Here is a 20,348-nt window from a genome sequence, read left to right as displayed (position 1 = left end):
CCCAGGCTCCGGCCTAGGCCAGGCCCGGGCCAGGCCTGTCCCCAGCTGTGGGACCGAGGCCTGCGGGGACACTACGGGCAGGGCCCAGCGCGGGGCTACCGAGCCGGGGGGGGGAGCCCGGGACAGGCCGGGGCCGGGCCCGGTCGCCTCGGGCCTGCACCGGGACAGGCCTGACCGGGGCCGGCCGTTGCCATGGGAACGGTCTGTGGCCTCCCCGGGGGGGGTGTGGGCGGAGCGTCGCCATGGGAACAGCCCCTTTGCCACGCCCCGCCTTACGAACAGCCCCGCCCCTAGGAGGCGGGCGAAGCGCCGCCGCGCCAACCCGCCGTTGAGAAGCCGCAGAAGGGGCGGGGCGTCTCCGTGGTAACGGCGCCACGGGGGCGTGGCGGCGATACCGGAAGAGGCGGGGCGAGGCTCGCCAGGGAGGACTCGGTTTCCCGTCAGGCTCCGCGTCGCGGTTCCGGTTGGGCGGGCGGTTCCGGCGGGCGCAGGCCGGGATGGAGGCCGTGCCCCGCATGCCCATGATCTGGCTCGACCTGAAGGAGGCCGGGGAGTTCGCCTTCAACGCCGCCGTCAAGAAGGTGGGACCGGGAAAGGGATGGCTGGGGCCTGCGAGGGGCCTGGGGCGGGGCGGGCCTGTGAGAGAGGGGAGGGCTTGGACGGGGGGAAGAGGGAGGGTCTGTGAGGGAAGGGAGTGTTTGGGGGGGTCGGGGGGCTTCGTGAGGGGTGTGTGGGGTCTGTGAGGGAGGGGAGCGTGTGGGGAGGGTGGGTGGGGGGTTTGGGGGGGTCCGTGAGGGTGAGGAGTGCTTGAGGGGGGAAGAGGGGCTCGGGGGGGGGGCTGTTTGGGGTCTGTGAGGGAGGGGAGTGCTTGGGGTGTGGGGCAGAAGGGTCGGGGAGGCTCCGTGAGGGGTGTGTGGGGTCTGTGAGGGAGGGGAGTGTGTGGGGAGGGGGGTTGGCGGCCGTGGGGGGTGCTCGAGGGGTCCGTGAGGGTGAGGAGTGCTTGAGAGGGGAAGAGGGGCTCTAGGGGGGGTGGTGTTTGGGGTCTGTGAGGGAAGTGTTTGGGGGGGTAGGGAGGGGGAGCTTGTGAGGGAGGGGAGTGTGTGAGGCTGGGGGCTTGGGGGCTGTTGGGGGGTCCGTGAGGGTGAGGAGTGCTTGAGGGGGGAAGAGGGGCTCGGGGGGGGGGGGCTGTTTGGGGTCTGTGAGGGAGGGGAGTGCTTGGGGTGTGGGGCAGAGGGGTCGGGGGAGCTCCGTGAGGGGTGTGGGGGGTCTGTGAGGGAGGGGAGTGTGGGGTAGAGAGAGGTTGGGGGGGTCTGTGAGGGAGGGGAGTGCTTGGGATGTGGGGCAGGGGGAGGTTGGGGGCTCTGCGGGGGGTGTTGGGGGTAGTCTTTGGGGTGCATAGGGAAGGGGAATGCAGAAGTTTAGGGATTTGGGGGGGCCCTGGTGAAGCAGGGAGTTATAGCTAGGGATATCTGGGGGTATGTGACTCTGGGTGTTGGGGGGGGCGGAGTGCCCGGAGATGGGGAGGACTGGGGCAGGGCTGCTGGGGGCACCATCAGGCTGCTGGGGGCACCATTAGGCAGGGCCCTGGGGGGCTCCTGGGAGTGGTGGGGCAGAGAGGGGGGTGAGGTGCGCGGGCTGGGTCTGTGGCGGCCCGTCACCCTGGGGTGGCTCTGCCCTGCGTGTCTCGGCGGGAGCAAGGCCGCGAGCGAATTTGTGCCCCCGTCAGCCCACCCTGGCTTGGCCCCGCTCGCTTCGCTGCTTCCTCAGGGCTGTGGGACCTTCCTCGGTGGCCGGGGTCAGTGTGTCCGCGCTAATGCGTTGCTGCCGGGGGACAGAGTTTGGGGAGGGGGGAGTCCCTGGAGCGCTCCCCAACCCGGGCAGAGCCTTCCCCAGCCACCTCGGGGGCGAGCGGTGAGTTGGCAAGTCTGTCCCCGCCGCATGTGACTGCGCTGACTCCCAGCGTCGCAGCCGCCCTTCCCTGAGCCCCGCTGCCACCAGGTCCAGCCTCCCCACCCAGCAGTGGTCGTTATTAATGCTGCGGCAGGCCTCATTAGGAGATCCGGGTCAGCGATGACCGATCCCTCACGTCTCCTTTCCCTCTACTCCCACGGGCTTGTGTAAAAGAGGGAACTGAGGAGGGGGGAGCTGGTTCTCCCGCCGCCAGCAGCCCAGGCTGACTGATCATCAGTAAATCAAAAGCCCCAATCCCTTTGCGGTGCTATTGGATGAAGGTGGAGAGTATGGTGGGTGCGAGACGACAGGCTCCTTCCTTCCCAGTGGCCTCCGAGAGCTGCGGGGGGGGACGACACAATCTGTCCTGGCCGCCCTGGCAGGGATTGAACGGGTGGCTTGAAGGAGGTGAAGTACTTAATTAAGCAGCTGTAAACAAGCTCCACCTATGACTGGCATTTCCTAGTGCCACCTACAGATGAAAAGCATGATTTATTGATGTGGAAGGAGGACGGGGGCGTTTCCCCTGCTTCCCACCCCTCTGGATTTTGGCATGCTGAGGGGGGCTGGCATCCCGTCGGACCCCGGCAGTGGCATTAGCGTGGCAGGGATGTCCTTGTGCCAGGAGGAAGGTGTTGTGGGATTGCTGAGCTGAGTCATGCCATGCCGGCCAGGACAAGGTGCGGCGACCGTCGGCATAGCTCCGGCCCCGCCGTGCCTGCCTGCCAGTGCCGGGGAAGCCGGCGGTGCCGTGGGCCTTGTGGTGGCAGCCCACGGAGAGCTGCAGCAGAGGGGATGGTGGCCTCCAGGTCCGAGCTCGTCCCAAGGGATGGTGACTTATGAAAAGTAGTTGTTCAGGGAATTTTTGCGTACGGCAGCAGGTGGAAATCTGTTTTGTAAACCAGGCTTCCCCACGGATGTTTGATGGAAACCCGCTCTGTTTTGCTGGCTCACGAGAAGCGACAGGGAATAGAAACCTGGCACCCTGGTCAAAATGGAGAGGGAGGAGAGGAAACTTCCCTCATTTCTCCAGCGCTGAGCTGCGTTAACCTTGAGTTTAAATGACAGGGTGTGGGCAGCCCTTCAAATGTCCCCAGCCTCCCTTAACCTGGCAGCCGCTGGGTTGGATCAAGCTCCCAGTGTCTGCCTGAGCCAGGGCAGAGTGGGGCTGTGGGTCCCCGGCTGCTGGGAAGGTTGGACGAATTCCTGCACGAACCCCTGGAGAATCCTGAGCTAGAGGCAGGTTTGGGGAGCTCTGTCCCCACAGCTCTCTTCGTGGCGGTGGGGAGACATAACTCGTTGCTGAGCACCTTCGTTGGAGATGCCAGAGCATTTTTGGCCAAGCCCTGGCTCCAGCTCCTCTCCACGGCGACTGAGGAGCCTCCGGCAGGGCCTGCGGCACTGTGCTGTTCCGTATCAGCATGCACTACCCAGTTTTGTTTCCCTTTCTGCCCTTGCCGCGATGAGCGGCCTTCCTGGCCAACCGCCAGCGTGACATCCACCCTCTGACAGTCAGCAAGAGGCTTTGCTTTCATGCAAATGCGGAGGGATATCGGGTGTGAATCTGGAGTGACTTCAGTTCGGTCTGTCCCCTTCACTGGCCACTTGATTCCGGCTTTCCTGCTCCAGCTCCAAGGTCCCCATCAGCTCCTGGCGTATGCTGGATCAGTGCCTCTCCCCAGGCTGTTGTCTCTGTGTGATGCTGCACCCTGGCTTTGCATTAAGCTGAGGTTCAGCAGGAGCGGGACAAGATTTGGGGGGTTTTAGGAGGCAAACAAGCTCCCAGCCAGGAGATGTAAGGCCCCGAGCCAGCGCACGGCCCTTCACACTGCCAGACCTGCCGTGGGGGCTTCTCCCAGGCTTCCCTGGAGAGCCGCCGGTTGTTGCTCGGGCACAAGGCTGGGAAGGTGCCTCTGGGTGTCAGACAGGGCCAAGCTCTCACCCCTTTCTTCTCCCTCCAGTTTGTCCTGAAGAACTATGGGGAGAATCCAGAGAACTACAACGAGGAGCTGCGGAAGTTGGAGCTGCTCCGGCAGGTAAGCCGGGCTCCGTCCTGAATCACTCACAGCCCCGGTGAGACCTGCTAGAGGCAAACCGGGGGAGCTGGTTCATCGCCCACCCCGTGCTCAAGGACACGTCTGCTGGCTCCTGCCGGCTCCCGCTGCCTCCCTGAACCGGGAGGTGTGCTGGAGCGCTGCCGTGGCTGCTTCTCTCCCTCACCAGTGGCCCACGGATGAGGCTTTCGGCAGCCGGGTTGCATCCTGGGCTTCCCAAGGAGCGTGCAGGGGTTGGGCATTAGGGCTCTGCTATATCCGCTTCCCTGAATTTGGTGGGTTTTGTGTTGAATGCAAGTTCCCTGTTGGGTGGAAGGAATCGCTTTGTCTAGTCAGGTTGGTGCCTGAGGTCTTCTCAGGGAATAAATAAGCCCTTCACTCTCAGCTCTGGAGCCCACATACTTGTGTTAGTCACTGGGGTCATCAATTTTGGGGCCACTGAGCAGATTAGAGATGACCTTGGCCCCGGACAGCTGGTAGCTGAAACACGGATGGCAAAACCAGCTGGAGACGGTCGGAGACTCACCCTGAGCTGGGACCGGTGCCAGTTTGTGCTGTGCTGTAGGTTTTGTAGCAGGTCCATAAGCCTGATGCACAGGGTGGAGCTGGGGTAACTTGTGGTGCTGGTACTGGGGTCATCTCACCAGCCTCTTCAAAGCACAGTGGTGGGTGGGTGCCCTAACATCTCCAGCCTGGGATCTGGGGAGTTCTGGCCTCTGCCTGTGGCCTTAACCCTGAAGCAGGAGGTTGGGAAACCTTTCCAGGGTCTCCTGCTCTTCCCTTCCTTCTCCCAGCACAGCTTTGCTGTAGCAGCAGGTCCTGTGCCCTGTCCAGGACACCCCTTTGTCAGTCGCTCCCAAATTCCACCCGTTTATTTTGCCCTTAGGAGCCTGTGCTGGGGAGAGCAGAGGCTCTTTTTCCCTGAACCGGTTGCTCCAGATCCATAAAGCGGCTCCCTCCAGCCTCGTTTTTAGGCAAACAGACCTGTTTTTCTAGCTGTGTTACGCAGGTGTTTTCCGTAAGGTCTTGCTCCTTTCTGTGGTGCCGCTTCATCGCGGGGGAGCTGGCCGATGCCCGGCTCTGGCTGTCCCCTCCTGCCTGCAGATCTCACCACAAATCAGGCAGGCTCTTGTTCCTGCCTGGCACGTTACCCGTGAGCACAGTCCTGTCCCCAGGGCAGCCTCTTCCTCCTCCTCTCTCCCCTCCAGAGCGCTGTCAACGTTCCCAGGGACTTTGAGGGCTGCAGCACACTGCGGAAATACTTCGGCCAACTCCACTACCTGCAGAGCCGCATCCCCATGGGTGCTGAGCAGGAGGCGGCGGTTCCCATCGCATGGTGAGGAGGAGCTTCTTCCCCTTACGCTCTTTCCAGCGTGGGCATTATCAGTAGGAGGATCAGTTCCCAGCGGGAGCTTCCTGAAATGCGGAGGCTGACCCAAAGCAGAGCAACTGCTCCCTCTTCCCTGTGCACGTCCTTCACCGGCATATGGTATGCCCCTGTCCGAAGCCCAGCAGCTGTACCTGGGTGGCACAGGGGTGTCCTGGAGACCCCTTGGGAAATGGCGTCCTGCTCTGGGGATCTGGCAGGATGTCTAAGCCGAGCCGTAAGGCAACACGGTTGGCTCTGAGGAGACACAAGGCAGAGCCAGGACAGCGTCACCGTGCCAGGTGACAGTGCTGAGATCCCCTGGGGTGGCAGAGTTGCTCAGCTGTGTGTAAATGGGGTGTCTGTGTGATTACAAAGCCAAAACAAGCCCGCCACATGGAGACACACTGTCCCACCAGCTCCCACTGCCTCCGGCACCTTGATTTGATGTCCAGGGTGATGCCAGGCAGGAGGGCCCCTTCTCCGAACCTCTGAGGGAGCACGTCTCCCGACAAATCCTTTTCCTGGCTGGTGGCCTGTGCCCAGGAACACCAGTAACTCCATCTACAGCTGGTGACCAGGCTTCTCTCCTCGCAGGACTGAGATCTTCTCAGGCAAGACGGTGACTCACGAGGACATCAAGTACGAGCAGGCGTGCATCCTCTACAACCTGGGTAAGGGCCTGGGAGACTGGCTGTCCTCTTAGTCTGCCCTGGGCACAAGGGATGTCATCCCCCCCTGCCCAGCCTTTGCTCCATGCTCCATGTCGGCCTTCCTCGGAGTGGCCAGACAGCAGCACGGCCCGCCTGGTCCCACCAGCAGCCGTGGCTCAGCCTGGTTGTGCCTCTTCCCCTCCTCTGTGCTGCCTGTGGGGCTGGGTACTTAGCATCGGAGCTGCACGGGAGGTTGACTTTGGCTTTTGTCAGAAGCCTCCTCTCCTTTCCTCGTGGTCTGAGCATGCCCTGGTCGTGTGCTGCCCTGCATCTCGGTCAGAGGTTGCACCGAGGAGCCTGACATTGGGTTGTGGCCTTACAAATGCCCTTTCTGGCACAGTGACGGCCTCAGTCAGTTTTTGTCAAGGTCATCCAGCACCCCGTCTCCTCAAAAGCAGCAAATGGGTGTAAAAGCAGCAAATCTAACTTTTGTTCCCCCTCCCTTGCTCTCTAGCTGTGGACAATCATGGCTCAGAGTGGGGTTTTTTTGGTAGCCCCAAAGGGAATGTGACGCTCAGGCCCTGGCCACTTAATGCAGCTGGAAACACTCCCATCCCCAGCATCGCAGCTGCCCCTTGTGCTGCACTTCAGGAACTGACTGCATTTTCCCAGTGGACCACGTGCAGAGCAAAGTAGTTTAGCTTAAACCCCAGCCCAAGGCTGCTCCCTGAAGTTGGAAGAAGCACTTCTGTTAAACCAGAAGGATGTGAGACAGTTGCTTTTCAATACTGAGGTTTTGTTTCCAGCCTGGGACTTTCCTGTGCTGAATGACCTGCATGTGCAGTCTTTCACACTGGTGGCCTGTGAGATGGGCATCCTGAGTGCCACGGTTCCCTGCATCCTGCTGGCACAGAGAGCCAGCTGGGTGCTGCTGGGTATCTGTGGCCGACTCGCTGCAGATTGAAGCTTCTCTGGTACGAGACCCGCAGTCTCCGGGAGCGGTGAGCGGGGACTGGCAGAGTGTCCTCTTTCCGCAGGTGCGCTGCACTCCATGCTGGGCGCCATGGACAAGAGAGTGTCCGAGGAGGTAACGATCCCCTGGGTCCTCCCTCAACGACTCTTCTCTCCCGTGTGCTTAACAGCCACAAGCCGGTAGCACCGAGTACTTCTCCCCCGTAACTTGTGTGGTTACAAGTATCTCAATGTCAGACACCAGCTCTGGATATCTGCTGTGACCCAGGATTGCTGTAGAGTGTTACGAGGGGCCACCCCCCTCATGATTGTTGCCCCTGCCCCGTTGTTGCCGTCCCTGCTCCAGCAAGGCTCTGCCTGCTTGCTGGCCAGGCTGACCTTCCACCCTCAGCACCTAGGGCCAGGAGGGGAAAAATCTGACACAGTTTGGGGCATGCACGGCCAGGGGAAAGTACTGAGCTGTTTAGAGCCTTGTAAGCCGCAGGGACTCACTCCAGGCTTGTGGCGGCTGCTTTTTGGGGTCTCAGAGGAGGGCTGAGCAGCACAGGGAACATCTAACCCCTGCTGAGCTGGGGTTTATCACCCTAACCCCGCCATGTGAAAGGAGGTTGCTGCTTTTCCAGTCCGGCCAAGTCTCCACAAATTTCTAGCGTCCAGCAGCACGTGCCTATGGATGTCGGCTGGCTTGGCGCACGTGCAAGAGGGCTGTGCGCACCTGACACATGTTCTACCGTCTTTTCAGGGCATGAAGGTTTCCTGCACTCACTTCCAGTGTGCTGCCGGGGCGTTTACATACCTGCGGGATCACTTCCCTCACTCCTACAGCGTCGACATGAGCCACCAGATCCTCAACCTCAACATCAACCTCATGCTGGTAGGAACTGGGTTCTGCCTCCACCGGGGCACTGGTCACGCTGGGATGGCTTCTTGCGCACCTCGAGGGCAGCTGCCGCTTGAGCAAGAGAGGGGTGTTCCTAGGGTTGGGTGCTCCCTGTGGAGTCTAAGCGCTTGGAGCTGGGTGAAACAGGACCCCAGTGCCCCACGGGGGCTGTTGTCTCTGGGGTCCGGGCTGCTGTAGGCACAAGGGGCTCCCTTCTGCAGGAGGGAAGGAGATTTGGGGAGGCAGCAGGGAAGAGGGAAGGCTCTGTGCTGCTTTGCTTGTCCCCAGGCCGTTTGGGCATCCCTTGGGGCTGGTGTTTACTGTGCTCCACCAACCCCTGAAGAAAGGGGCTGTAGCTGGTGGGTCCTGCCAGGGGTTGGGGCCTGGTGCTGGCTTGGATACAGGGGGGTGTCCCAAGGTGTAGGGGAAACTGAGTGTTCCCCTCTTGTCTTCGGCAGGGCCAGGCGCAGGAGTGTCTCCTGGAGAAGTCCATGCTGGACAACAGGAAGAGTTTCCTCGTGGCCCGGATCAGCGCCCAGGTGAGCTCCTGGGCAATCTCTGCTGTGCTGACTCTGGCCGCTTCTGCCTCGGCACTTGCTGTTCCCAGCACAGCCCCGCTCCCACTGCATGGAGCGACACGTGGGATCGGGACCTCGGGGAGGGTGTCCCAGATCCTGCGCAGCGTCAGCACAGTCAAAGAGTGGTATGGGGTCTTGCCATTGCCTCAGGCTGTGAGTGTAACCACCAGCTCCTCAAAGGAGAATGTAAGATACTCTAGAGGGAAGGGATGCCATCCAGAGGGACCTTGACAGGCTAGAGAGGTGGGCCCATGCGAACCTCATGGAGTTCAACAAGGCCGAGTGCAGGGTCAGGGCAACCCCCAGTATCAATGCAGGCTGGGTGATGAAGGGATTGAGAGCAGCCCTGCAGAGGAGGACTTGGGGGTACCAGTGGATGAAAAGCTGGACATGAGCTGGCAACGTGCGCTTGCAGCCCAGAAAGCCAACTGTGTCCTGGGCTGCATCACCAGCAGCGTGGCCAACATGTTGAAGGAGGGGATTGTGCCCCTCTGCTCCGCTCTGGTGAGACCCCACCTGCAGTACCACATCCAGCTCTGGGGTCCTCAGCACAGGAGAGACAGGGACCTGTTGGAGCGGGTCCAGAGAGGGGACACAAAGATGATCGGGGGGATGGAACACCTCTCCTGTGGGGAAAGGCTGAGAGAGTTAGGGTTGTTCAGCCTGGAGAAGAGAAGGCTCCGGGGAGACCTTAGAGCAGCCTCCCAGTACCTAATGGGGACCTACAGGAAAGATGGAGAAGGACTTTTCACAAGGACATGTAGTGATAGGACAAGGGATAATGGCTTTAAACTTGTCCTGGTTTCAGCTGGGATAGAGTTAACTGTCTTCCTAGTAGCTGGTGCAGTGCTATGTTTTGAGTTCAGTATGTGAAGAATGTTGATAACACTGATGTTTTCAGTTGTTGCTAAGTAGTGTTTAGACTAAAGTCAAGGATTTTTCAGCTTCTCATGCCCAGCCAGCGAGAAAGCTAGAGGGGCACAAGAAGTTGAGTTGGCACAGGACACAGCCAGGGCACCTGACCCAAACTGGCCAACAGGGTATTCCATACCATGGGACATCCCATTTAGTGTAGGAACTGGGAAGGGGGGGCGGGGAATGGCCGCTCGGGCTAGCTGGGTGTTAGTCGGCGGGTGGTGAGCAATTGCACTGCGCATCATTTGTACATCGCAATCCTTTTATTACTACTGTTGTCATTTTATTAGTGTTATTATTAGTTTCTTCTTTTCTGTTCTATTAAACCGTTCTTATCTCAACCCACGAGTTTCACTACTTTTCCCGATTTTTCTCCCCCATCCCACTGGATGGGGGGGGAGTGAGTGAGCAGCTGCGTGGTGCTTAGTTGCTGGCTGGGGTTAAACCAGGACAAAACTTAAAGATGGTAGATTTAGGTTAGATGCAAGGAAGAAGTTCTTCCCTATGGGGGTGGGGAGGCACTGGAACAGGTTGCCCAGAGAAGCTGTGGCTGCCCCATCCCTGGCAGTGTTCAAGGCCAGGCTGGATGGGGCTTTGAGCAACCTGGTCTAGTGGAAGGTGTCCCTGCCCATGGCGGGGGGGGGTTGGAATGAGATGATCCTTAAGGTCCCTTCCAACCCAAACCATTCTATGATTCTAACCCTCCGTTGGGGTAGGTTTACTGGGGTGATGTCACTAGTCCCTGGCTCTGACCCAAAATGCATCTGCGAGTTCCCCACCGACTGACCATTTTGCTCTGCTGGCTGGGTGATCTGAAACCTTGGGCACAAATGCCGGTGCTGGTGAATCCTCCTTTCCCTTGCTGCTCTCTGTTCCACCTGGGATCTGGCTTTCTGGGGGGTTCCAAACACCCGTCCTTCTCTCTGTAGGTGGTGGATTACTACAAAGAGGCCTGCCGGGCGCTGGAAAACTCGGAGACAGCCTCGCTGCTGGGAAAGATCCAGAAGGACTGGAAGAAGCTGGTTCAAATGAAAATCTATTATTTTGCTGCTGTGGCCCATGTAAGTGGGGAGATCAACTGGGGGGCGGCTTAGCTGCACTGGGGGGACCTGCTCTTTGCTCCCATCCTGGCTTGGGCTGCTTGTGCCCGCTGTGGCGTGGTGCTCACCACAACATGACCAACAAACAGGCTCTGGCTGCTCTGTGGGGTTTTCTTGCCCCTTTCAGAGATCTCCCTTGAGTTAAGGAGCTCTGACACTGCTGATGCGTGTTTTCTTGCAGCTGCACATGGGAAAACAGGCTGAGGAGCAGCAGAAGTTTGGGGAAAGGGTAAGCAGAGCTGTGTTGGTCCATCTTGTCCGGTCCAGGCTCTGGATCGTGGTCCTGCCCTGGGGGGGCTGAGTCCTGGAAGAGATTGTCATGCTGGTGACGCTGGGTTTCCACAGCCCTGGGGACATGAGCGTGTCACCAATGATGTCCTGCCTCCTGCAAGCGTTTGTGGGTGTTCTTGAAAAGCCCCATTATGCTGTGGGAAGCTGCAGCCCTCAGGGACTAGTAGTTGTGTTCCTGTGCAAAGCAAGGGCATCTACTTCTGTGCCAACCCTACTTCCCTGTCTCTCTGCAGGTCATCTACTTCCAGAGCGCTCTGGATAAACTCAACGAAGCAATCAAGCTGGCAAAGGTGTGTTCCTGCTCCATCTGGTAGCAGTAATTGGGTTTTTGAAGTTCCTGTGCTGGGCCCTGGCTCAGGCCAGTGGGATGCCAGACTGGGAAGATGAGACTGGTGTCAGTTTAAAAGCTTTCCTTGCTGTTCAGTAGGTTGGCAAACCTGTGCTGGCTTCCCAAAGCTTCACTTTGCTTCCCTCTGGGACATCCAGCCAAGCCCAAGGCTGTGGTATCTCCTGGCCGCTTGGTCTACCAGGGCTTTAGCGGGGTTTGGTTTGGTTTTAATCATTCAGGAGCATGTGGGCAGCTCCAGAAGGGCCGTGGGTCTGCAGCGCTCAGCCCCGCTGCCTTGGTGGGCTCCCCACAGAGCCCCTGGTGTTGGTGCTACGGTGCTCGGGAAACCGAGGACAGCCCTGTAGCAGGGTCTGTGCGTGAAACTGAGACATGGAAGATTTGGGGCTGCTTCCAGGTGTCTCAGTTCCTTTATGGGGCACAAGGAGAGATGGCTGGTGAGGCTGCTGCTGGCTCCTGGGCACGCTCGAGCCGTGGCCACAGCACGCAGGGCTGCAATCGGCCACTGGGACAGTAATCCCAGTTCCCTGCCTGTGCTAACTCACTCTCATTTCTGCAGGGCCAGCCAGAAACCGTCCAGGAAGCCCTGAGATTCACCATGGATGTGATCGGTGGCAAGTGAGTCCGTGCACGGGGCTCCCCTGGATGTAACCGTCCTGCTTCTCTGTGGGTCAGAAATGCCTGGTGGCCGGAGCAGCCCAGGGAGCATCCCTGGTGTCCCCTGACATGCAGAGCCAAGCATGAGGCTCGCGGGATGTGCGGCTGCCGTGAAAGTCACTCTTTGCTCTCCCTGGAGCGAGCCCAAGAGACCCAGGGCCTGACCCCACTGGGAGCAAGCTCAGGGAGCCAGGGATGCTGTCTGCTCCTCACTAACGTGCCATCATTTCTTGGTTTTAGGTACAATTCGGCCAAAAAGGACAATGACTTCATCTACCATGAAGCTGTGCCTGCGCTGGACACCCTGCAGTCTGTGAAAGGTGAGAATGGGCAGTGCCCTCTCCTGCCAGCTCCTGATGGGAGAGGGGGAGACACACGGTGACGCACGGTAAATCCACGGGGCTCTGGGACCCTTGGGGCTTCGTGCTGTGATGCCGTGCTCTCCGGGGATCTGCCAGGAATGAAGGTTTTGAGCGGAAGGACCTGTCTCGGGAATAATCTGTTCCCCATGGAGGTTTCAGACAAGCATGTGTTGTGTGTTTGACCCCCAGGTGCCCCGTTGGTGAAAGCCCTCCCTGTCAACCCCACGGATCCAGCCGTCACCGGCCCTGATATATTTGCCAAGCTGGTGCCCATGGCTGCCCACGAGGCCTCTTCCCTGTACAGGTGTGTCCCGGGCTGCGGCGCAGGCGGGCACGGCTCTTGCCGGAGCAGGACAGCCAGCCGGTCACAGAGCTCGGGGTGCAGATCTCAACAAGGAGCCCGTGCCCTAGCTCAGCAACTCTGCAAGCTAAAGAGAGCTGGGAGCTGGAGGTTTCCTTGGGGAGCCACTAATGTCCCCGAGTCATTCTGGCCTCTGTCCAGTGTCTCTCCTGGCAGCTGGAGCTGGCCTTGCCACCCCAAAGGACCTGATCCAGCAGGCCCAGGGATGGACGAGGCTCCGGCCAGTTCCCGCAGAGCTCAGAGCACTTGTGACTTATGGTGGTTTCCCTACTCCTGTCACAGCACTAAAGGATTATTTTTTTTCTCTGCTCTGTTGCAGCGAGGAGAAGGCCAAACTGCTGAGAGATGTGATGGCGAAGATCGAAGCCAAGAACGAAGTGCTGGAGTACGTGTGAGCCATACCCAAACAGGGCCCTGGCCAATTTCTCCCCGCTGGAGATGCAGGCAGTGTTCTGGGCTCCCTGCAGCCTGGTGCAGGGCTGTCCCGTTTATCCCCTCACTGAGTTTCCCACCCCAGCGCCAACGGGAACACAAGACATCCCTGATCTGTCACCCTCGTGCTGAGTATGGTCAAGTCCCAGTTTGCCCAGCTCTGGGGCAGACCCTGTCCCCCAGCAGGTTCTGGTCCCAGTGACTGGTCCCCAAATTCACCCTGCAGCTTTGCTTAGGCCATCAGGGGTGACGCTACAGTGCTGCGCCCCAAGTTGGCCGTGGTTTGGGATGGGGGGACCTGTGGGGGGGCTCTGCCACCGCTCAGGAGCTTGTTCTCTCGCCTGCAGCCAGTTCATGGACTCCATGCAGCTGGACCCCGAGACCGTGGACAACCTCGACATGTACAGCCACATCCCCCCCATCCTGATGGAGAAATGCGCCGCGCTCAGCGTGCGTCCCGACACCGTGAAGAACCTCGTCCAGTCCATGCAGGGTAAGGACACGGGGACTAGGGATTTCTGGGCTGGCCCTGGAGGCAGGCGTGCCGCTCCCTGATGGGGGCTTTGGCGTTGGGAACGGCCACTCCGATGGCTGATTCTTTGCTGATATAAATTCCCGAACCCCAAAACATTTTTCCTGTTGGCCAGTTGTGGGGGATGCTGCTTCCTCGCAGGCCGGGCCAGCCGTCACCCCGCTGGTGGCTGCGGCCAAGGGGGTCGGTGCTGTCTGAAGCCCAGTGCAGGCAGGCCCTGAGCCCAGCACCCAGGCGTCTGGGCTGTGATGTCCTTGCCTTCTCTGGTCACCCACAGCCAGATTTATTCCCCAGGCTGCTGTGTCGACGCCTGGCTTCAGGCTCGGAGCAGGCAGGGGCCAGGAGAGCTTGTGGCAGTTCAGCCCTTTGCCAGCCTCTGTCTCTCTCCTCTGCAGTGCTCTCTGGGGTCTTCACTGACGTTGAGGCTTCCCTGAAGGAGATCCGAGACCTCCTCGAGGAGGACGAGGCTCAGGAGCGAAAGCTGCAGGAGCTGCTTGGGAAGGTCCCACCGCCCCAGGGGTCCCCCCTGCCGCCGTCCCCAGGGCTGGCCGAGGTCAGCAAGGAGTGTTCCAAGTACATGGAGGTGCACGAGAAGGCCAGCTTCACCAACACCGAGCTCCACAAAGCCATGAACCTGCACATCGGCAACCTCCGCCTGCTCAGTGGGCCGCTGGAGCAGGTCCGGGCCGCGCTGCCTTCGCCCACCTTGACCGAAGGTGAGCGGTGCTGCGCCCTGTGCTCGCGGCCATCCCGGCTTCCCAACGGCACCCCAGGCTGGGGCTGGGGGGGGAAAGTAGGTCCGCTTCTCCCTCCTGCCTCCCCAGTGCTCCCCTCGTGTCGCCTTCTGCCTCTGCTTGGCGCTGCTTTGGCATCAGCCGGCTGCGTGGTCCGTTGCGAGCCGGGGTGGGGGCTTGTCCCCCTGAAAAACCTGCAAAATGGGATCCTGGTGTGGGGACGGATGGGCCAGAGACCCCGTTACCGTCTCGGCAAATGCCTGCCTTTATTGCCTGGTGTGCCAGGACAAGCTGCAGGCTGGTTCCTTACCCCCGTGGTTCCCTCCCCTTGGCTGCAGCATGTACCGTGAGCAGGCTTGGGTCGGGGAGGCTGCGCCGGGCTCGGTGCAATCTGGCGCGGCCGCTCAGCCCTCCCTGTCCCCCAGATGACAAGCAGGTGCTGCAGAACCTGAAGCGAATCCTGGCCAAGGTGCAGGAGATGAGGGACCAGCGGATGTCCCTGGAGCAGCAGTTGCGTGAGATGATCCAGAAGGATGATATCACCACCTCACTGGTCACCACCGACCGCTCCGAGATGAAGGTGGGTGCCAGCCACCGTGTTTGGGGAAGACCCTTCGCGTGTCACACGTCCCGTTCAGGGCTGCAGCAAGAGCCCTGCCCCGTCCCAAACTACCCCAGAGCCTCCCCAGCCCCCTGCGACCCCTCAAACCCTCCCCTCTCTCGGCAGAAACTCTTTGAGGAGCAGCTGAAGAAGTACGACCAGATCAAGGTGTACCTGGAGCAGAACCTGGCCGCCCAGGAGAACGTCCTGAAAGCCCTGACGGAAGCCAATGTCAAATACGCGGCTGTGCGCAAGGCCCTGGGCGAGGTGGAGCACAAGTGAGTGGTGTGCGGGGCTGAGGCACGGAGGAATGGTATTCCCTGGTGGGGTCTGGGTGCCCTGGTGGGGTCTGGGTGCACAGGAACAGTCTTCACCCCCCACAAGGGAGAGGTGTGGGGTCACTGCCGGCTTCTCTAGTCTGTCCCCTGTCGTGCACCACTGCTGGGGAGCCAATGGTGGCTGTTTGTCCTGCACCTGGTGTCCGTCCCAGGTGGGTGCTGGTGAGCTCTCCAGGTCCTAGGAGTGGGGAGACCCGGTTTTGGCTTGGCGTTACATCACCACTCAGCCCTTCCACCCCATCTCCCCAGGTGGAACACCACCGTTCAGACCTTGGTGGCCTCCTACGAAGCCTATGAGGATCTGATGAAGAAATCGCAGGAGGGGAAGGACTTCTACACTGACCTGGAGGGGAAAGCCGCCAAACTGCTGGAGAAGGCCCGGGCTGCCTGCCAAGCCGCCGAGGCCAACAGACAGCAGATCTTGGAGAAGTAGGTGGTGCCGTGCCCGTCGCCAAGACGCGCGTGTGGGCTGGAGGGAACATAAAGCCGGGCTTGGGGATCCCTGATGTGATGCCCCCCGCCTCGCCCGGGGAGGTGGGAAGCACCTTTGGGTGCTGCTGGGTGATCTGGGCTGGGGCTGGAGTGTTTGGCTTCAGCGCGGTGGCTCCCTGCGCCTGAGGGGGCGGTGGGCAGCACCCACCCAGGCTCGCTGGGGGCCAGCGACCCCGTGCTGAGCCCCGCTGCCCCCCCCCCCGGCAGGGAGATGAAGAAGCAGCCGCCCCCTCGGCCCACGGCCCCCAAACCTGCCCTGCAAAGGAAGCCGCTGGAGCTGGAAACCGGCGGGCCGGATGCCGGTGACCTGCCGCCGTTGAGCTCCCTGGTGCTGTCGGAGCTGCCGGAAGAGCTGCGCAGCCTGCCGCCGGACGTGCTGGCCGGGCACCTGGCCCACTTGCCGCCCCCCACGCTGGCCGCCCTCGCCCTCAACCCGGCCCTGGCCGCCGGGTTGCGGCCCCCCGAGCCCTTCCTCCCCGCGGCCAGGTTGGCCAGCGCCCCGCTGCAGCCCTTCGCCCCTGCCCGCTTCCCGGGACCCCCTGCCCTCGCCGGGCACTACCGTCTGCCGGCGGCACCCACCTCGGCGCCGGGGCCCTTTCCCCCCGGCGGGGGGACGCCGGTGCAGCTCCTGCAGCCCTCTGCCCCGCAGGCGTCCGGACCCACCCCCAGTTCTGCCCCGGCCGCTTCCCCCCAGCTTTTCCCAGCCGCCCCGCTGATGCGAGCCCCGGCGCAACCCGGCACGGCCCCGGTGCAGCCTGGCGCAGCTCCGGTGCAGCCCGGCTTCGTGGGGCCCCACGTGCTTCCCCCCCGCTCGTCCCCGCAGCACGGTCCCCTGCCCGGCTCTGCTCCCGCTCCCGCTGCCTCCTACGGCCTGGGCCAGCCAGGGGTGCCCACACCCGGCCCCCTCAGACCCCCAACCCTGGGGCCAGCCCCCATGGGTGCCCAGCCACCGGCCGGTGGCCCCGAACCGGCCCCGGTTGCCCGGCCGGCCACCACCACAGTGGATAGCATCCAAGCCCCCATCTCCAGCTGCACCGCTCCCCCGCAGCTCCCCGGCCAGGGGCCGGCCGTGCCCCCAGTCCCCTTCCTGGCCCCGCAGCGCCTGGGGGGCCCCCCTGTCACCTTCCCTTACGCCCAGGGGGGGCTGCAGCCCTTCGGGCAGCCAGCTCAGCACCCGTTCCCTCCCAGGCAGCACCCACAGACCTTCGCCCCCGCAGCGCAGCTCCAGCCTGGCATGGAGATGCCCGCTCGGGCCCAGGGCCCCCAGCAGTTCCCCCCGGCTCCCTTTTTGCCCCCGGGGAGAGCCCAGGTCCCGCTGCCCTTCCAGCCGCCCGCCCGGCCCCCGCTGCCCCCCCAGGCCCAGTTTGCCCAGCAGTCCTTCACTGGCCCCGGGGGGCAGCTGCCCCCACCAGCCCCCGGGCAGCCCCCCCTGCCGCCGCAGCTCTACCAGCTCCCGGGGCAGGACAAGCTGCCCCCGCAGGGGCTCGCCCCGCACGGGGGGGCCCTGCCCTTCCCCAGGGCCCCCGGCCAGAGCGGCCCCCCCGCGCAGCCCCTGCACGCCACGCTGGGGGGGCTGCAGCCGGTGCCTGCTGGCTCCCCCGCTCTGCCCTTCTGCCCCAGCCCTGCCCCCCCCAGCAGCCAGTTGCCCCCCGGGACCATGGCCCTGGGCCCCCCTCCGCCTGCCCCTGCCAGCCAGGCCGGCCCCCACCATGTCACCCCCTCTCCCAGCCCTGGCCTGAGCCAGATGCCGGGCGCTGCGGTGGTCCAGGGTCCCCTGGTCCCCTCCCCGGCCCCCTCCCCGCAGCCGGCCTTGCCCATGCAGCCCCCAGCGCTGGTGCCAGGCTCCGGCAGCCTGCCGCAGAGACCCCCGCCCTCGCTGACCCCGGGCACGGCCCCGCTCCCCCAGGGCCCCGGCGAGGCCCCCTTCCAGCGGCAGAGCTCCTCCACCGATGACCTGCTGTCCTCCAGCCCCGAGAGCCAGCACGGCGGCTCCAAGGCGGCCGTGGGCCAGCCCCTGCTGCAGCCCACCAAGGCGGACGCCAAGGACGGGCAGAAGCCCAAGGCGGTGCAGCTGATCGAGAACGATCCCTACGAGAAGCCGGAGCGAGTCCTGCGGCTGCTGGCGGAGCTCGACCGCTTCCGAGGGCTGGTGGAACGGCTGGAGCGACCGGGGCCCAGTGGCACCTCCGAGCTGGACGCTGTCTGGAAGGAGCTGCAGGACGCCCAGGAGCGGGATGCCCGGCAGCTCTCCATCGCCATCGCCCGCTGCTACTCCATGAAGAACCGGCACCAGGACATCATGCCCTATGACAGGAACCGTGTCATCCTCCGCTCGGGCAAGGACGACTACATCAACGCCAGCAGGGTGGAGGACCTCTCGCCTTACTGCCCAACCATCATCGCCACCCAGGCCCCGCTGCTGGGCACCGCTGCCGACTTCTGGCTGATGATCTACGAGCAGAAGGTCTCCGTCGTCGTCATGCTGGTGTCGGAGCAGGAGCTGGACAAGGTAGACCCTTTCCCGGGCGCTCGCGGCTCCTGGAGCCGGCATCCCTCGCCCCTCCTGGTGCCCGTTGCGCTCTCCCAGCGTCACCGTGCGGCAGATCTGGGCCCTGATGGGGTCCGGGAGGGTCCCATGGCCGCCCCGGGTGGGGTGGTTAAGGGGGCTGCCCATGCCGGCTCCTGATGGCGCGCTCCCTTCCCTCCCCACAGCAGAAGGTGCTGCGGTACTTCCCCCCCGAGCGGGGCCAGCCCGTGGTGCAGGGACCCATCACCCTCATCCTCACCAGCCTGAAAGTCGCCCCCACCCACGTGGAGAGGATGATCACGCTCCAGTACCGGGACCAGAGCCTCAAGCGCACCGTCATCCACCTCCAGTTCACCTCCTGGCCGGAGCTGTATGGCACAGGGATGGGCTGGGGGGGGGGGGGGGGCCACGAAGTGGTGGTCCTGCAGCAGCTGGGGAGGGTGGGTGCCCATGGGACCCCCCCAGACTGCTGGTGGGGGACCTCAGGGTTCCAGCCCTGGTGTGGGGAGGGTCTTTGGGGCAGCGGTGACCCCTCCGGGGGGGGGATGTTGAGAGCAGGACCCCCACCCCAAATGAGTGTGTCGTTCCCCCCCCTCCACGCAGGGGCCTGCCGGACAGCAAGGGGAGTCTCCTCCGCTTCATCCAGGAGGTGCACGGCCACTACCTGCACCAGCGCCCGCTCCACACCCCCGTCGTTGTGCACTGCAGGTGAGCAGGGCTGGGGGGGGGGGAGGCGTTGCTCCTGTGGGGGCATGGGGGGCCGTGTCCACGTCGTCCCCTCCCCAGGGGCCTGTCACAGCCTTTTTCGGGGTGGGGGGGTTGTCTCTCCGCAGCTCCGGGGTGGGCCGCACCGGGGCCTTCTGCCTGCTCTACGCCGCCATGCAGGAGGTGGAGGCGGGCAACGGCATCCCCGACTTGGCCCAGCTGGTCAAGCGGATGCGGCAGCAGCGCAAGCACATGCTGCAGGAGAAGGTAGCGGGGCCGTGGGGGGGGGGGGGAGAAGGGGTTGAACTGAAGCCCCCCCCGGGCACTGACCCACGCCACTCTCCTTCCCTGCAGCTCCACCTCAAGTTCTGCTACGAGGCCGTCCTGCTGCACGCCGAGCAAGTGCTGCACCGCCACGGCGTGGGAGCCCCCGCCGTCCCCAAGGCCACCAACAGTGCCTCCCCCAAGGTGGGTGCAGGGTCAGTGTGTGTGTGGGGGGGGGATATTACCCTCGAGGGCTCACAGGGCCTTTCTCCCGCAGCTCTACTTCCACCAGGACCCCCAGGATCTGGTCCTGGGTGGGGACATGCCCATCAGCTCTATCCAGGCCACCATCGCCAAGCTGAGCATCAAGCCTGGGGGGGCCAGTGGGGAGCAAGGGGGGGTCTGGTTGCCGGATCCCGTCCCCCCGCCTGATGCCGTGGACACCCAGGCGATGCCACTGGTGCTTCCCGACAGCGCGCTGGATGGCGTGGGTGCCCCTGTCCCCGAACCCTCCCCGCCGCCGCCGGGGCCGCCCCTCCCTGAGCCGCCCGGTGACCCCGAGAGCAGCAACCACGTAGCGGAGAGCCCCGAAGTCCCGGGGGGGGAGCCGGCGGTCCCCCCCGCCGCGCCCCCCACCTCCTCACTGGAGCTGTTGGCATCCCTCACGCCCGAGGCCTTCACCCTGGACACCTCCCTCAAGGGCAAGCAGCGGATGAACAAGCAGAACTTCCTGCAGGCGCAGACGGGCGAGGGGCTGCGGGGGCCCCGGCCCAGCGACGACCCCCTCAGCATGCTCGACCCCCTCTGGACACTCAACAAGACGTGAGGGGGGGGCCATGTGTGTTGTGTGTCCTGTTCCCCCCCCAGACCCAGCACTACAGCCCTGGGCCCCTACCCTGTGGGTGCTGCCTTCCCCTGGGACCCCCAGTTTGGGATGGGAGGAGCCCAGGCAGTGGTGGTTGGGGTACCCCAAGGGGTGGAGGGGCATTGGGGGGGGGGGTGTCTGGCTTCCCCTACCCCCCCCCAATCCTTCTGCTTTGTACAGGTGTAACATTGGCGCTCGCCACATTATTTGACTCCAATTAGAACTGACTTTTTCAGCTCTTTGCTACTAAAATAAAGAAGAGTTTGATCTGCAGCCGGGCCAGGCCCCAGTGCTGCTGCTGGCGTGGGGGCTCTCAGCTCCCTGCCTGGTCCTGGGGGTCCGGGGGGATGGGATGGGACTGGGATGGAGGGTG

The 20,348-nt window shown here is 62.9% G+C and overlaps 1 protein-coding gene across 3 annotated transcripts; it reads left to right on the top strand.

Moving 5' to 3' along the window:
* Nucleotides 1–128: 128 nt before the first annotated feature.
* PTPN23 (protein tyrosine phosphatase non-receptor type 23) lies at nucleotides 129–20,277 on the top strand. 3 transcript variants are annotated; one of them, XM_075042632.1, is made up of 25 exons: nucleotides 130–581; nucleotides 3,912–3,986; nucleotides 5,213–5,340; nucleotides 5,968–6,044; nucleotides 7,061–7,110; nucleotides 7,738–7,869; nucleotides 8,334–8,414; nucleotides 10,298–10,429; nucleotides 10,650–10,697; nucleotides 10,993–11,049; nucleotides 11,665–11,723; nucleotides 12,003–12,082; nucleotides 12,314–12,428; nucleotides 12,805–12,870; nucleotides 13,265–13,410; nucleotides 13,845–14,165; nucleotides 14,609–14,763; nucleotides 14,911–15,062; nucleotides 15,372–15,551; nucleotides 15,822–18,123; nucleotides 18,330–18,511; nucleotides 18,745–18,849; nucleotides 18,975–19,113; nucleotides 19,201–19,314; nucleotides 19,388–20,277. In XM_075042632.1, exons 1-25 carry the CDS (start codon nucleotides 498–500, stop codon nucleotides 19,934–19,936), a joined length of 5,529 nt encoding a protein of 1,842 aa, XP_074898733.1. In that variant the 5' UTR covers nucleotides 130–497; the 3' UTR covers nucleotides 19,937–20,277. The 3 variants fall into 3 exon arrangements, with proteins under 3 accessions (XP_074898742.1, XP_074898733.1, XP_074898723.1); XM_075042622.1 differs by having other exon boundaries at nucleotides 18,327–18,511; XM_075042641.1 differs by lacking the exon at nucleotides 10,650–10,697 and having other exon boundaries at nucleotides 129–581; nucleotides 18,327–18,511.
* The last annotated feature ends 71 nt before the right edge of the window (nucleotides 20,278–20,348 follow it).

Source organism: Buteo buteo, chromosome 2 (genome assembly GCF_964188355.1).
Source record: "Buteo buteo chromosome 2, bButBut1.hap1.1, whole genome shotgun sequence".
NCBI classification, from domain to species: domain Eukaryota; kingdom Metazoa; phylum Chordata; class Aves; order Accipitriformes; family Accipitridae; genus Buteo; species Buteo buteo.
This window is presented reverse-complemented; position numbering and strand designations above follow the sequence as displayed.